At 48.1% G+C, this 16,939-nt stretch overlaps 1 protein-coding gene across 9 annotated transcripts in view; it reads left to right on the top strand.

The window, feature by feature from the left end:
• scly (selenocysteine lyase) overlaps positions 1 to 16,939 on the top strand; it is an 81,523-nt gene that overhangs the window by 19,960 nt on the left and 44,624 nt on the right. For 4 of the 9 annotated variants that reach the window (XM_072474827.1, XM_072474831.1, XM_072474826.1 and 1 more), the window contains 2 exons: positions 11,464 to 11,583; positions 16,698 to 16,807. In XM_072474827.1, coding sequence (XP_072330928.1) covers positions 11,495 to 11,583; positions 16,698 to 16,807 — 199 coding nt within the window. In that variant the 5' untranslated portion in view covers positions 11,464 to 11,494. Of the gene's footprint in view, positions 1 to 6,510; positions 6,618 to 11,463; positions 11,584 to 16,697; positions 16,808 to 16,939 lie in introns of all 9 variants that reach the window. The other 5 variants (XM_072474833.1, XM_072474832.1, XM_072474834.1 and 2 more) reach the window with 2 other exon arrangements.

Genomic DNA, 16,939 nt, shown 5'->3' with positions numbered 1-16,939 from the left:
GAGCTGGACAGTGAAGACAACATTTAGAAGCATTCAGATGAGTGCTTAAGGGTGGTGCAGTGGTTAGCACAGCCGGCTCACGGCACTGAGGACCCAGGTTCGATCCCGGCCACGGGTCACTGTCCGTGTGGAGTTTGCACATTCTCCCCATGTTTGCGTGGGTCTCACCCCCACAACCCAAAAGATGTGCAGGGTAGGTGGATTGGCCATGCTAAATTGCCCCTCAATAAAAAGAAAAAAAAGGATGAGCCCTTGAAATGGCATAGCATACAAGGCTGTAGACCAAGAGCTGGAAAATTGGGTTAGAATAGATAGATGCTTGTTGGCTAGTGCTGTGGTCCAAAGATCCCGCCTCTGAACTATAAAGTGGATACACAAAAACTCCAGACTTGGCGGGTAGAGGTCCAAGTGTGGCATGGGTGCAGGTGATGGGCTCGGGGGTGGGGCGAGTTGACTGAATCGAGCAACAGACTTCTTGAAGTTGCCTGCTGTTTACTGCTGGGTTGCTGACATCCTGCATGATCTGGTGAAAGCAATTGGGCTAAAGAGAGTGATACGTGTGTGTTGGACTGGTATTTAAATATGGCACCATAGGGCAGCATGGTGGCGCAGCTGCCTAAGGGCGCCGAGGTCCCAGGTTCGATCCCGGCTCTGGCCCACTGTCCATGTGGAGTTTGCACATTCTCCCCATGTGGAGTTTGCACATTCTCCCCATGTTTGCGTGGGTCTCACCCCCATAACCGAAAAGATGTGCAGGGTAGGTGGATTGGCCATGCTAAATTGCCCCTTAATTGGAAAAAATGAATTGGACACTCTAAATTTATTTTTAAAAAAGAAGTATGGCACGGGGGCCATCAAACCTGCGAGCTGACGGCAGGGACTCGGAGCAGAACTCACCTTTGCATAATTAGAAGTTCCAAGTGCAGAATCTGCATGGGAAATGCACAGCCTGCCTTAGTCTCAAAAGCTGAGAATTCTGCACTCATTTTTAGCTTGGATGAAGGGACCAAATGTATGGTAGCTAAGCTTGCTGATGACAAGATAAATGGAAAAGTAAGGTGTTTTTTAATCAACATTTTATTGAGGTATTTTCGGTATAGTAACAACAACAAAATAAACAATATACATGAAACCATAAACATAGCGCAAAAGCCATTTACCTCTCGTACAGGTCCCACCCTTATTGACCCCCTACTCTAATCTAAACTACTGCCCCCCCCCCCTGTCTGCTGATGATTAATTTCCTGCAAAGAAGTCGACGAATGGTTGCCACCTCCGGGTGAACCCTAACAGTGACCCTCTCAAGGCGAACTTGATTTTCTCCAAACAGAGAAAGCTAGCCATGTCCAATAGCCAGGTCTCCGACTTCGGGGGCTTTGAGTCCCTCCATGCTAATAGTATCCATCGCCGGGCGACCAGGGAAGCAAAGGCCAGAACGTCTGCCTCTTTCTCCTCCTGGAATCCCGGGTCTTCTGACACCCTGAAAATCACCACCTCTGGACTCTGCGCCACCCTTATCTTTAACACCGTGGACATGGCATCCGCAAACCCTTGCCAAAATCCCCTAAGCTTTGGACATGTCCAAAACATGTGGACATGGTTCGCCGGTCCTCCCGCACATTTTGCGCACCTGTCCTGAACCCCAAAGAACCTGCTCATCCGGGCCACTGTCATGTGAGCCCGGTGAACAACCTTAAATTATATCAGGCTGAGCCTGACACATGTTGCGGACGAGTTGACTCTACTCTACGCGTCTGCCCATAGACCATCCTCTATCTTACCTCCCAGCTCCTCCTCCCACTTGCGCTTTAGCTCCTCGGTCTGCGTCTCCTCACACCCAATAAGTTCCTTGCAAATGTCTCTCACACTCCCTGCTCCTACTCAGCCTCTGGAAACTACCCTGTCCTTAATCCCCCTTCGCGGCAGGAGCGGGAAGGTTGACACCTGTTTACGTAGGAAGTCCCGCACCTGCAGATACCTGAATTTGTTTCCCCTCGCCAACCCAAACTTTTCCTCCAACGCCCTCATACTCGGAAAGCTCCCCTCTAAGAACATATCCCCCATCCTCTCAATCCCTGCTCTCTGCCAGAACCGGAACCCCCCGTCCATACTCCCCGGGGCAAACTGGTGATTATCACAGATTGGGGCCCAGACCGATGCTCCCATTGCTCCCACATGCCGCCTCCACTGGCCCCAATCTCTCAGGGCCGCCACCACCACTGGACTTGTGGAGTACCGTGCAGGCGGGAACGGCACAGGCGCAGTTACCAACGCCCCCAAACTGGTGCCCTTACATTAAGCCGCCTCCATGCGCACCCATGCCGACCCCTCCCCCACCACCCACTTCCTGATCATGGCTATATTAGCCGCCCAGTAATAGTTGCTAAAATTTGGCAGCGTCAGCCTGCCCTCTCCCCGTCTCCGCTCAAGCATTACCTTCCTTACTCGCGGGGTCTTGCCCGCCCAGACAAAGATCACTCTGTTGACCCGCTTAAAAAAGGACAGCGGAATAAAAATAGGGAGACACTGAAATACAAATAGGAATCTCGGGAGGACCGTCATCTTCACCGTTTGCACCCTCCCAGCCAGAGACAACAGAAGCGCGTGCCATCTCCGAAAGTCGTCCGTCATTTGGTTCATCAGCCGGGCCAGATTCAATTTATGCAGCTGGTCCCATTCCCGCGCCACTTGGATGCCTAGGTACCTAAAGCCCTTTACTAACCTAAACGGCAGCTCTCCCAGTCGCCTCTCCTGTCCCCTCGCCTGGACCACAAACATCTCACTCTTTCCCGTATTACGTTTATACCCCGAAAACCGGCCAAATTCCCCTAAAGCCCTTATGATTTCTTCCATCCCCTCTATTGGATCCGAAACGTATCGAAGCAGGTCATCCGCATAGAGCGAAACCCTGTGTCCCCCCCCCCCCCCCCTCCGGACCAGTCCTATCCAACCCCTCGAGGCTCTCAGAGCAATTGCCAACGGCTCTATAGCCAGCGCAAACAACAGTGGGGAGAGGGGGCATCCCTTCTCGTCCCCTGATGCAGTCTAAAATAGTCCGAAGTAGTCCTATTCATCCGTACACTTGCCACAGGCGCCTGACACAGAAACATGACCCAGTTGATAAAGCCCCACCCGAATCCGAACCATCCCAATACCTCCCATTCTACCCGATCAAAAGCCTTTTCTGCATCCATACCGTGGGCAGCACGGTAGCATTGTGGATAGCACAATTGCTTCACAACTCCAGGGTTCCAGGTTCAATTCCGGCTTGGGCCACTGTCTGTGCGGAGTCTGCACATCCGCCCCGTGTGTGCGTGGGTTTCCTCCAGGTGCTCCGGTTTCCTCCCACAGTCCAAAGATGTGCAGGTTAGGTGGATTGGCCATGATAAATTGCCCTTAGTGTCCAAAATTGCCCTTAGTGTTGGGTGGGGTTACTGGGTTGTGGGGATAGGTTGGAGGTGTTGACCTTGGGTAGGGTGCTCTTTCCAAGAGCCGGTGCAGACTCGATGGGCCAAATGGCCTCCTGCACTGTAAATTCTATAATTTTTTAAAAATCCATTGCGATCAATACCTCCACCTCCCTACCTTCCAGGGGCATCATGATCACACTTAACAGTCTTACATTGGCCACTAACTGCCTGCCCTGAGCAAACCCCGTCTGGTCCTCCCCAATAACATCCGGAACACAATGCTCAATCCTGGAGAACAAGATTTTGGCCAGTAACTTGGCATCCACATTTAACAGGGAGATCGGCCTGTCGGACCCACACAGCTCCGGGTTCTTGTCCCGCTTAAGAATCAGCGAAATCATTGCCTGTGACATCGTCGGGGGCAGCACCCCTCTTTCCCTTGCCTCATTGAACATCCTCATCAATACCAGTCTCAATATCCCAGAGAACTTTTTATAGAACTCCACTGGCTACCCCTCCGGCCCTGGCGCTTTACCTGACTGCATGGCCTTCTGACCCTCCACTATCTCTTCCAACCCGATCGGAGCCCCCAGCCCTTCTACCCATTCCCCGTCCACCTTTGGGAAATTTAGCCCCTCCAAGAAGTGCCTCATCCCCTCCGGCCCCGCAGGGGGCTCCGACCTGTACAGCCTGCTATAGAAATCCCTAAACGCCTTATTCACCCCTACTGAACACCAACCAGGTTCCCATCTCCGTCCTTTACTTTCCCTATCTCCCTGGCTGCCTCCCTCTTCCTAAGCTGCTGTGCAAGTATTCTGCTGGCCTTCTCTCCATGTTCGTAGATAGGCCCCCTCGCCTTTCTCAGCTGCTCCACATCCCTCCCTGTGGTCAGCAAGCTAAATTCCGCCTGTAAGCTCCGCCGTTCCCTCAAAAGCTCTGGCTCTGGGGTCTCTGCATACCTCCTATCAATTTGTAGTATCTCCTTTACCAGTCGGTCTGTCTCTGCCCTGTCCACCTTCTCCCTCTGGGCCCGGATTGAAATGAGCTCCCCCCTGACCACCGCCTTCAGTGCTTCCCACACCACCGCTGCTGAAATTTTCCCCGTGTCATTGACCTGCAGGTAGCTCTGAATATATTTCCTCAGCCGCTCGCTCCCCCCTTCATCCGCCAAAAGTCCCCCCCCCCCCCCCCCCTCCATTTCCTCCATGAACCCTCTTAGTTCCTTTGTAATTGCTGGCACCCTGCCTGTTTTCGAGCTTGACCGGTCCAAGCCAATGTCATTAACTCTGACATCCCCTTCCATGACCAACCTGTGTGAGTCCGGGTCCGGTATCTTCCCAGCATTCTCTTTATAAACTCCACATCATTCCAATTTGGCGCATATACATTTACTAATACCACCTGCTCCCCCTCTAGCTTCCCACTGACCATAATGTACCGACCTCCCACATCCGAGACTATTCTACCCGCCTCAAACCCCACCCGCTTATTGATCAGGATCGCAACCCCTCTAGTCTTTGAAGCCAATCCCGAGTGAAAGACCTGACTGACCCAGCCTTTCCTCAGTCTAACCTGGTCCGTTACTCTAAGGTGTGACTCCTGCAACATTACCACGTCCGCCTTCAATCCCCTAAGAGACACGAACACACGTGCCCTTTTGACCGGCCCATTTAACCCTCGAACATTCCAGGTGATCAGCCTAGTTGGGGGGCTCATTGCCCCCCCCCCAACTCCGCCGATCAGCCATCCCCTTTTTTAGGGTCGCCTCCAGCTCGTGCTCCGGGTCTCCACTGGTCCATCCCCAGGCAGCCCCCAACCTCCTCTCTGTCCCTCAGCTCAAGTCCCTCCCTCGTCAGCAGAACATTCCCCCCCCCAGTAACAACACCCTGTAACCCAACCCCTTTACTAAACCAAACATATACACACACCCCCACTGCGCTTCCATGAGCTAACTCACCCAGCTAACCTGGTGGCCCCCATCCCCGGCGCCAGATAGTCTCCCACCTATTGTCCCTCCCCCGCTCATAACAACAAACAATCCACACACAATTGGCCAACAGAAAAAAACACCAAGATCAAAAACAAGCACACCTCCATCCCCCAACAGTGCAAATGAAAACCTAAACTCACTCAGCTCTATCACTGGTTCCAAATCAATGCAAACATCTTCCATAAAACGCAAAATGAGAAACTTTTTACATACACAGAGAAACAAATAGAAAAAAAAACATGAACGTTGCAGCCAAGTTCAAAAGTTCTCAGTCCTTCGCCAGCCCTTTTTCGCAAAGTCCAACGTGTCCTCAGGCGACTCGAAGTAGAAGTGCTGATCCTCATGCGTGACCTCATGCGAGGCTGGGTATAACAGTCCAAACGTTTTCTTAAAAAGGATCAACCTAATCTGATTGAAGCCTGCTCTTCTCCTGGCCACCTCTACACTCGGGTCCTGGTAAACCCGCAGGATGCAATTATCCCACTTACAGCTCCGTGTCTGCTTGGCCCACTGTAGAATGCGCTGCTTGTCCGAGAACCTGTGGAATCTCACCACCATTGTCCTCGCGAGCCCTTCCACCTCCAAGGGCCAGGAGAATGCCCCATCCCCCAGCAGCTTCACAAACATGTCTGCAATGTATGCCCCCGAGTCCGTTCCTTCGGACCCCTCCGGGAGCCCGACGATTCTTAGGTTCTGCTGGCGGGATCTATTTTCAAGGTCCTCCACCCTCTCCAGGAGCTTCTTCTGCTGGTCCCTCAGCATCCCCACCTCCAGTTCCAACGCAGCCTGATGTTCCTCCTGCTCAGCCAGCGCCTTCTCCACCTTCTGGATCGCCCGCTCTTGGGCGTCCAATCTATGCTCCAACCGCTCAATCGACTCTTTTATTGGGTCCAAGCAGTCCCGTTTCTGCATAGCAAAGCCTTCCTGAATGACTTGCTTCGTAGACTGCCGGGTCGACAAGCCAGAGGTCCGAACCTCCTGTTCTGTTGCAGCTACAGCCCAAGCCTTCTCAGTCTCTTTGTTTCTGCCCTTACGAACACTTCTAGTCCTTCTCTCCATGCACCGAAGTGGGAATTCATTACACAATTGCCTCTGTCTTCAATTTTACAGTTCCAGTCTGGTAGAAAATCGGGGGAAAAGGTCCAAAAGTCCGACCCGAGCGGGTGCCACCAAATGTGCGATTTACTCCTTCATAGCCACCACCAGAAGTCCAGAAAGTAAGTTTTTAAGAGGGCTTAAGGAGTCTCCAAAGGGATTCAGGTAGGTTAAGCGAGTAGCCAAAATATGGCAGATGGCGAATAATGTAGGCAAATAAATAGCAGAATAATTGAAAAGCAGTTTGTTATTTGAATGGAGAGAGACTGTAGAACTTTTGACCCAGTAAATGAACTGGACAAGCCGTATAAATGTTGTGGCTGCAAGAGCAGGTCAGAGGCTAGGAATCCTGCATGAGTAACTCACCACCTGACTCCCCAAAGCCCGTCCGCCATCTACATGGCACAAGTTGGGAATGTGATGGAATACTTTTCACTTGCCTGGATGAGTGCAGCGTCAACAACACTCAAGATGTTTGACCCATCCAGGACAAAAGGTGCCTGCTTGATAGGCATCCCAGCCATAAACATTCACTCCCTCGACCACCGACGCACAGTGCCATCAGCCCAAGTAAACCCAGAATGCAAAAATCTCAAATGGTTGGTCTTGATTTAATAAATGGAAAACCAAGGCACGACAAGCAAGCTGGTGTATTTGAGCCAATTATGGTCAAAACAAAGAGTCTGAAATTTTCAACAGAAGGTATGGGCTTCGGTAGGGTGCTCTTTCCAATGGCTGGTGCAGACTCGATGGGCCGAATGGCCTCCTGCGCTGTAAGTTCTGTGAGCTGCAATTACCATCCTTCGCAGTGATGATCTATCACGCACATGTATACCATCTCACCTTCTACATGGTGCACTGCAGGAATCACCAAGACTCCTTTGGCAACACCATCCAAATCCACGATCACAACCATCTAGAACAGTGGTGAGCAACTTGCAGCCCGGGGGCCACATGTAGCCCATCTGGGTTCTGAGTCCAGCCCGCAAGACATTTTGTTTACCTTTACCGATGCGCACACATTACCGAATTGCCACATTTTGCTGACTTCTGTTCATGTAGGTTTTTTTCCCATCAATGTGACTGAAGTGATCCAACTGTAAAACAAGGACAAGTGAACTGAGGTGCATGCCAATTGTATACAACATTGACTGTGAGATCCGTAAGCTCCCTCTGCGTCCAAAGTGTAAACATTTATTTTGTTTGTACCATTTAAAGTTGATGACAGTTCTGTTAATATATTAATGATTAAACATATTCAGTATGAATATTCAACATGTATTACATTAATTTAATCTTATTCATGGAGTCTTGGTTAGTGAACAAGCCTGATTTCAATCTTGCAGCCCACTGAGACGAAGGAGAGCGACTTGTGCAACCCAGTCACCCGCCTATGTTGCCCTTCACTGATCTAAAAGGAAAAGAGCAGCATAATGTCGGCAAATACTATAGCAGAAGAATTGAAAAGCAGTTTGTTATTTGAATGGAGAGAGACTGTAGAACTATTGACCAGAAAATGAACTGGACGAGCCTTATAAATGTTGTGACTGCAAGAGCAGTTCAGATGGGAACACCCCCATCCTGGAAGTTCCCTTCCAAATCACTCACCATCCTGACTTTAAAATATATCGCCGTTCCTTCACTGTCGTGGGTCAAAATCCTGGAACTCCCTCTCAAACAGCGCTATGGGTGCACCACACCACATGACCTGCAGCGATTCAAGGAGGTGGCACATCACCACCTCTCAAGGGCAATTAGAGATGAGCAATAAATATTGGTGACAACAATATCCCTGAATGAATAAATAAAATTACAGTATAGAGGGATCTGGATTTCCTTGCACATGAAGGCAAATTGAATATTAGTGTTTATAGGAAGGGAAATTGGATATAGAAGTGGGAAGTCTTACAGGATCTTCGATTGCATCTGGAGTAGTGTGCAATTTTGGTCTCCTTAAGAAAGGATATATTGCATTTGAATCAGTTCAGAGAAGGTTCACTCGAAGGAGTGAACCTAGCATGGCTAGGATGAAGGAGTTATCTTTGGAGGAAACGTGAGAGATGATCTTATTGAAACATATCAAGATCCTGAGGGGACTTGACAGGGTGGGTGCTGAGAGGATGTCACCCCTTGTGGGAAAGCCTAAAATTAGGGGAGAAACCAGGGCTCTCTCATTTAAAACTTAGGTGAGGAGAATTTATATCCCTGAGGGTGGTTATTCTGTGGAATTCTGTTCACTAGATAGCAATGGAGGCTAGATCATTGATATATTCATGGCTGAGTTGAGGGTTATGGGGGACAGACAGGAAAGTTGAGTTGAGGGCAGCACGGTGGTTAGCATTGCTGCCTACGGCACTGAGGACCCGAATTTGAATCCCGGCCCTGGGTCACTGTCCGTGTGGAGTTTGCACATTCTCTCCGTGTCTGCATGGGTTTCGTCCCCACAACCCAAAAGATGTGCAGGATAGGTGGATTGGCCTCGCTAAATTGCCCCTTAATTGGAAAAAATAATTGGGTACTCTAAATTTATAAAAGAAAAAAGGAAAGTTGAGTTGAGGCCACAATCCTGAGTCCACGATCTTAGTGAATGGTGGAGCAGACTTTTTTATATTAATTTATAGGATGTGGACAATACTGGTTGGACCACCATTTATTGTCCACCCGAATTGCCCTGGACCCGAGTGTCTTTCCAGATTATTTTAGTCTGGAGTCACGTGTGGGCTAAGTAAGGATGGCAGATTTCCTTTGCTAAAGGAAACCAGAGGGGTTTTATGACAATCAACAATGGTTTCATGGTCAGCATTAAACTTTCTTTAAGTCGATTTTTATTGGATTCAAATTTCACCATCTGTCATGGTGGGATTCAAATCTGGGTCCGAGGGCATTACAGTGGGTTTCTGGATTATCTGTATAGTCCCCAGTGACAATACCATTATGCTAATGCATCCTCTTCCTAGAGGCGTGAATGACCTACACGTCCTAATGCTTTTGTCTCCAGACTACAGGCCATATACTCCTCAATGTCAGGACATTGTCTTGTAATATGCCCCAGCCCATCACAGTAAAAGCTGTTATGATGTCCCTTCATAGCTTCCTGCAGCCCATCTGCTTGTAGCTCTCCTTTGTGTCTGCAGCTCTCCTTTGGGCCTAATCACATGGCTTCCATGCCTTACTTTTGTTCCTGTTGGTGGTACTTCCAGGTTAAGGCTCACCAGGTTACATGGACCAACATTTCTTGTTATCCAATGAATTGATTGCTTTACAATTGATGTTAACTCTTAAAAGTCCTTTATAAACAAATATTCTTAAAATCAATTACAGATTCCACAGATATTTTAAAGAAACTACAAATTTTCCTTCCTGAACTGCTTCTGGATCATCACAAATCATATTGCTGTCATTCCGGTACAGACCAGAATTTTCTCCATTTGGAGCTGGGAAAGAGCTGCATCCATGATACAATTTGTTTCTTACTGAAATTCCAGAATTTTGTTGGCCTCCTCCTCTTCTGCCAATGTGGATTATATGAATGCCCGCAGCATTTCCTCCATAGTGGCTTGCCTCAGATGTCAAAATCCTCGGTCTAACACCAGGCCCAGGATCCAATGGCCAATTAGACACATAGGCTGGGATTCTCCGATCTGACTTCATCCGGCCAGCGGGAATGGACAATTTGGTACTCAACCAAAACTCCATTAACTGAAGCAGGACCGGAGAATCTTGCTGCCGTGAACAGACCGAGAATCCTGGCCATTGGGTGGAAATTTCCGATTCTATTTCAAAGTGTAAACTTGGGTGGGAAAAACAGTTTGTAGCTTGCTGACTGCATTGCCAGCTTGACCAGTTGAATATTGAAACAATGTTTTGGGGGGGGAGAGAAACAGGAGGCAGGTCCTGCCCCAGGCATGGGGTGGGGGGCGTCCAGCAGCAACTTAGGTTCCTGAGAGATCGGGGTGCTTTTTTAAAGGTCGCCCTGAGGTTAAAAAAAATAGAAAAATTAATCACCCCATGGACACAGATTCCCCATCCCTCTGCAACAGACATCAGAATATTGCCTGGGCAAGAACCTCTCCCCTCTGGGGCCTGTAAACACTTGTGTACCCAAGTGGGTTCTGCTCGCCAGTTCCCCGTTTTCAAAAACCTGTCATGGACTGCGCCGACATGGCGTCACACCGCCAGAGACGAGAGGAAGTGGAAACTTTCCTATATTTAAATATATTATAATGGGGTTCCCGTCATTGCATGGTAGGAACCCCGTTACGTCACTGGCAGGGACAACCGAGCAGGGAAATCTTGCCGGCTCAAATACTTGTTTTGTGACTTTCACTCAATTCTCCGCCCCCTCCGCCATTTCCGCCCGCTGAAAACGGAGATGGAAAATCTTCCATAGTCTAGATCTTAAAGAGTGAGGCTTATTGGCCCATGTTCTGTCTTTTCTTTAGCAATGAACAAGATGATGATCAGTGTTATCTTCCAGCCTACCTCTTTTCCCTCTCAGTTCTTTTCTTTCCTTTCCCCATGTGAATCATTTCTTTGCATTTTAGTTTTTACTGACCGGGAGTCAATCCTCATAAAAATAAATTTGTGATGACCCTGAAGCAGTCCAGGAAGGAAAATGAGTAATTTCTTTAAAATGTCTTTGGAATCTGGAATTGCATTGAAGAATATTTGCTTGTAAAGGACTTTTAGGAGTTAACATCAATTGTAAAGCGATCAATGCGTTGCATAATAAAAAGTGTTGGTCCTGGTGAGCTTTGACTCCCTTGTCAATCAAACATTATCTTACTCAGCCTTGATTAAGTTCAATGATTTCTTAAAGCTACATTGCCTTTCATATAACTTCTTAAAGTTGTATCCCTCTCTCTGATACATAGCTTTCACAATGACATGATTTGCATACTGTCTCTCTGTCAGTCAGATGTGTATCATTCAAGCATCTTAATTTGATATTTGATGTGTATTTTAAAGGTTTTTTTGAAAATCTGTAAAGTGCCAGGCAATGGAGAAGAATGCCTGCATGCCTCAAGTTGCCCAATGTAATCAGAAGGTGACAACACCAGTGGGAAGAAATGACTCCACATCTGACTGGTAAGTGTGAACTGGCCGGAATTGTCAAGCAGTTGGGTTCTCTGTTCTTGCCGGCAATGCACCCCTGCCCGCAGGCTTCTGGGCGGCATGGGGTGGCTTCAATGGGAAATCCCATTGATAAATGGTGGGAATAGAGAGACCTGCCGCCAGCGAACAGCACGCCACCGAGAAACACATGGCTGGGGTACCGGAGAATCCAGCCCCCTGTGGAGGTAATTTTGCCTTTAGAAATAGTGATAGCAGGTCATAGAATCCCTACAGTGCAGAAGGAGGCCATTCAGCCCATCGAGTCTGCACCGACACTCTGAAAATGGGCCCTACCTAGGCCCATTCCCTCGCCCTATCCACATAACCCCACCTAACCTTTGGACACTAAGGATAATTTATGGTCAATGCATCTAACCTGCACATCTTTTGACTGTGGGAGAAAACCGGAGCACGCGGAGGAAACCAACGCAGACACGGGGCGAACATAGAAACTCCACAGACAGTCACCTAAAGTCGGAATCAAATCCGGGTCCCTGATGCTGTGAGGCAGCAACGCTAACTGCTGTGTCACAGTGCTGCCTTAATAGTTTAACATTTTGAGTTGAATATGACTTTCAGAACGTCTTCAGTCTTTAGTTATGAAGAAGAGCATATTCAACTCGAAGTATTAACTCTGTGGCTGTTTTGTAGATGCTGCTGGTTCTGCTGAGCATTTCCAGAACTTCCTGTTTTTATTTCAGATTTCCAGCTCCGCAGTATTTTGCTTTTATTCTAAGTTATATTTACAATTGTTGTTATGCTATACTACTTCCTTGATATAAGGAAAGTAAATGGTTCACAATCTTTAATGTTAAACTATTTTACCATGAACTTTTTCTGTTCTTAACAACTCATCAATTCATGTGTGCTCCTCATGAAGGCAGACCCTTGGCTCATTGTCTGCTGATGCTTCAAAATAACCATTTTCTTTTATTTATTTATTTAAATTTAGAGTGCCCAATAATTTTTTTCCAATTAAGGGGCAATTGTCGGACTACACCCTTCAAGCAGACAAAATTGAAGTCCTCAGCAGAGGGCTCAATTTCTTCACCAACCCCAAAATGGACCCCATCAGTCTCGCGGCAGACACTGAGGAATTCATCAAGCAAATGAGACTCTGGGAGTTCTTCCACAGACCTCAAGAGGTCGACAGCGAACCCAATGAGACAACCAATGAACCGGAACAGCAGACCAAGAGATCTGTGGTGCGGCAACCGAAGAGGAAAGAGTCATATTGGACCCCTCCGGAAGGTCGCTGCCCTAGACTCGACATGTATGCTCCAGCCGTCAGGGGTCGTGTCAATGCCAGATTCATCAGTCACATTCACAAGACAGCCCCGAATGTCACCCAAGCACAACGCAATGCTCTCGGCCAACCCCAACATCGTCATCAAACCAGCAGACAAAGGAGGGGCCATCATCATACTGAACAGAACAGACTACTGCAAGGAAGGGGACCGACAACTCAACAACCAGGAGCACTGCAGACAGTTACCCGCAGATCTGACCAAGGAACACACCCGCCAACTCAACAGACTGATCAAGACCTTGGATCCAGACCTTCAGAGCACCCTATGTGCTCTCATCCCACATACTCCCCGCACTGAAGATCTCTATTGCCTCCCGAAAATACACAAGGCCAACACCAGGCCATCCTATTGTATCAGGCAATGGGACCCTGTGTGGGAACCTCTCTACATAGAGGGCATCGTGAAACCCATCGTACAAGGAATGCCCAGCTTCTGTCGCGATACAGAAACTCAGCACCCATGGACCAGTTGAACCAGGAACATTCCTCGTCCCAATGGACGTCTCGGCACTCTACATCAGCATCCCCATGACTATGGCATTGCTGCAACAGCCTCGGTACTCAACACCGACAACTGCCAATCTCCAGATGCAATTCTGCAACTCATCCGCTTCATTCTGGATCACAATGTCTTCACCTTCGACAAAAAGTTCTTCATCCAAACACACGGAACAGCCATGGGGATCAAATTCTCACCTCAATATGCCAACATCTTCATGCACAAGTTTGAATCAAGACCTGCTCACCGCACAGGACCTTCAACCGACATTATACACCAGATACATCAATTACATTTTTTTCCTTTGGACCCACGGTGAAGAATCACTGAAACGACTACACGCTGACATCAATAAGATCCATCCTACCATCAGACTCACCATGGACTACTCTCCAGAATCGGTTGCATTCTTGGACACACTCGTGTCCTTCAAGGACGGTCACCTCAGCACTTTGCTTTACCGAAAGCCCACGGACAACCTCATGATGCTCCACTTCTCCAGCTTCCACCCTAAACACATTAAAGATGCCATTCCCTATGGACAAGCCCTCCGTATACACAGGATCTGCTCAGACGCGGAGGAGCGTAACAGACATCTACACACGCTGAAAGATGCCCTCATACGATTGGGATATGGCACTCGACTCATCGATCGACAGTTCCAATGCGCCAGAGCAAAAAACCGCACCGACCTCCTCAGAAGACAAACATGGGACACAACCGACAGAATACCCTTTGTCGTCCAGTACTTCCCCGGGGCGGAGAAACGACGACATCTTCTTCGCAACCTTCAACACGTCATCGATGAAGACGAACATTTTGCCAAGCTCACCCCACACCCCCACTACTTGCCTTCAAACAACTGTGCAACCTCAAACAAACCATTGTTTGCAGCAAACTACCCAGCCTTCAGAACAGCGACCACAGCACCACACCCTGCCATGGCAATCTCTGCAAGACATGCCAAATCGTCGACATAGAACAGGCCCTTCGGCCCTCGATGTTGTAGGGTGCCACCATTACATTTGAGAACATCACCCACCAACTACGTGGTACATACTCGTACAACTCGGCCAACGTTGTCTACCTCATACGCTGCAGGAAAGGATGTCCCGAAGCGTCGTATATTGGCGAGACCATGCAGACGTTGCGACAACGGATAAATGGACATCGCGCGACAACCGCCAGGCATGAATGTTCCCTTCCAGTCGGGGAACACTTCAGCAGTCAAGGGCATTCAGCCTCTGATCTTCAGGTAAGCGTTCTCCAAGGCGGCCTTCAGGATGTGTGACAACGCAGAATCGCCGAGCAGAAAATTATAGCCAAGTTCTGCACACATGAGTACAGCCTCAACTGGGACCTTGGATTCATGTTGCATTGCATTCACCCCCCCACCATCTGGCCTGGGCTTGCAAAATCCTACCAACTGTCCTGGCTTGAGACAATTCGCACCTCTTTAACCTGTGATTATCCCTCCCTCCAGTTGCTCCGTCTGGACCTGTAGACTTAATTATCTGCAAAGACTCCCATTCAAAGTATCGTCTTCCTTCTTTGAATTCATCTATCTATCTACCTATATATATATATATATATATATGTTTCTGGAACCCACCTCTTCATTCACCTGAGGAAGGAGCAGTGCTCAGAAAGCTAGTCAATCGAAACAAACCTGTTGGACTTTAACCTGGTGTTGTAAGACTTCTTACATTGCCTTTTGTGGTATTGAAGACAGTCTGTATAGCTAGGAGGCTGAATGCTTTGAACTGGAATGTTTCCATTGAAATTTACACTCCGTTGCCTTCCATAAGCATCATGATTGACAGCTCACTGACACTTCAAAGCAATGAATCAGATTGTTAATTTTTATAGCTCTGCAGAGATCCAGTAAGTCAGGGTAGCAGCGGTTTCTCTAACTGCTGGGGTTGGTGGTGAAGTGGCTGCAGCAGCTAATGGAGATTGGAGCACTCTTTAAAAATGACTCTCCTATCTCAGAGATGCGGGACCTGCCTGAGAGATAAAGTCCCACCCCTCTCAATTGCCATGGAATGACACGGAAAATCCAATTTCCCCCCACAAAATTTCCAAATACCATGGAATGGCACATCTAGTGCCAGCAGGGACCAGTCCCGATTCTCCGCTGGCGGGAGCACATAACCTCCAGAAAGGTGAATCCCTGGCCTAGTCTCCCCCACAAGACGAAACATCCTCCACCATTGTACATTTTCCCCATTTTAATGCCGATTTGGGCTAATTAGTTAAGTTGGCTAGCTGGGTGGCGTGTGATTCAGAATAAAACTAATGGCATGGGTTTGATTCCCATTTTGGTAGTCTTGAGACATATCACCTCATCCTGCCTGCAAGGTGGAATTGGAAAGCAGTGGCAAAGCACCACTGACAAAAACTGCCTGGAAAATGGCTCAGGATGAAGCATCGGCAGACAATGAGCCAAGGACCTGCCTTCAGGCGGAGCACACATGGAAGAATGCACTTTCCACATTGCTGCGCTTCCATCTCCTGTGCTTGTCCATTGTGAAATTTACGCTTTATGATTAGCGGGAGCAGGGAAATTCTCCGAATATATTCCTACTGGGAATGGCTTTGAAGTTCTGTACGTTCTTTTACGGGGGCAATTTATAGGTATGAGGAGGAGGAAATCTATACGTTTTCAATCCGGGCTCTGTTGAAAGCACAGAGTACTAACCCCTTAATTATTATCAGAGAACCGTAGAATAATTACAGCATAGGAGTCTATTTGGCCCGTTATACGTATGCCAGCTCTTGGAAAAGCAACTCCACTAGTCCCACTCCTGTGCATTTTCCATGTAGCCCTGCACTTCTTTTTTTCTTCAGATAATTATGCAATTCTCGTTGGAAAGCCGCAATTGAATTAGCCTCCACTCTTAGGCAGAGCAGCCCGATCCTAACCACTCACTGCATAAAAACTGTTTTCCTCATGTCTGATTATTTTGCTAATCGCCTTAAATTGGTATCTTCTTCTGCCATTTGATGTAAATTGATCCACATCCCATCATTCTGAGAATGAGGAGACCTTTATCTCCTCACTTTGAAAAAGATTTGCATCCTGGTTACAGAGGTAAAAGGAAGCCACAAAACCATTGCTTCAACTGAGCTTCCTCAATTTGCAATTTTCTCTCCCTAGTGATATACTGTGGATGTGCAGTTATTCATGTTCGCCACTCAGTGAGGGTTGGGTCCTGTGTTTTTTAGGAAGGGTGAATAAATAAATGGAGTTACAATAATACCTTTCATTTGAAACAGCATTTACATGGATTACAATGCAACGACGCCTGTGGACACTGAGGTAATCCAGATTGTTACTGAAGCCATGCAAGAGGCCTGGGGGAACCCCAGCAGTTTGTATAGTCTAGGTGTGTGGTGAGTAGGGACACAGATGTATAACTTCTAATTGCTCTTCCCACCTCCCTACCACGGAAATTCTCCACCTTGGCCGGAATTTTCTAATTCCCCCTGCACTTGACATGTTTTCCGGCAGCGGATGC

Source organism: Scyliorhinus torazame, chromosome 14 (assembly GCF_047496885.1).
Source record: "Scyliorhinus torazame isolate Kashiwa2021f chromosome 14, sScyTor2.1, whole genome shotgun sequence".
Taxonomy (NCBI): domain Eukaryota; kingdom Metazoa; phylum Chordata; class Chondrichthyes; order Carcharhiniformes; family Scyliorhinidae; genus Scyliorhinus; species Scyliorhinus torazame.
This window is presented reverse-complemented; position numbering and strand designations above follow the sequence as displayed.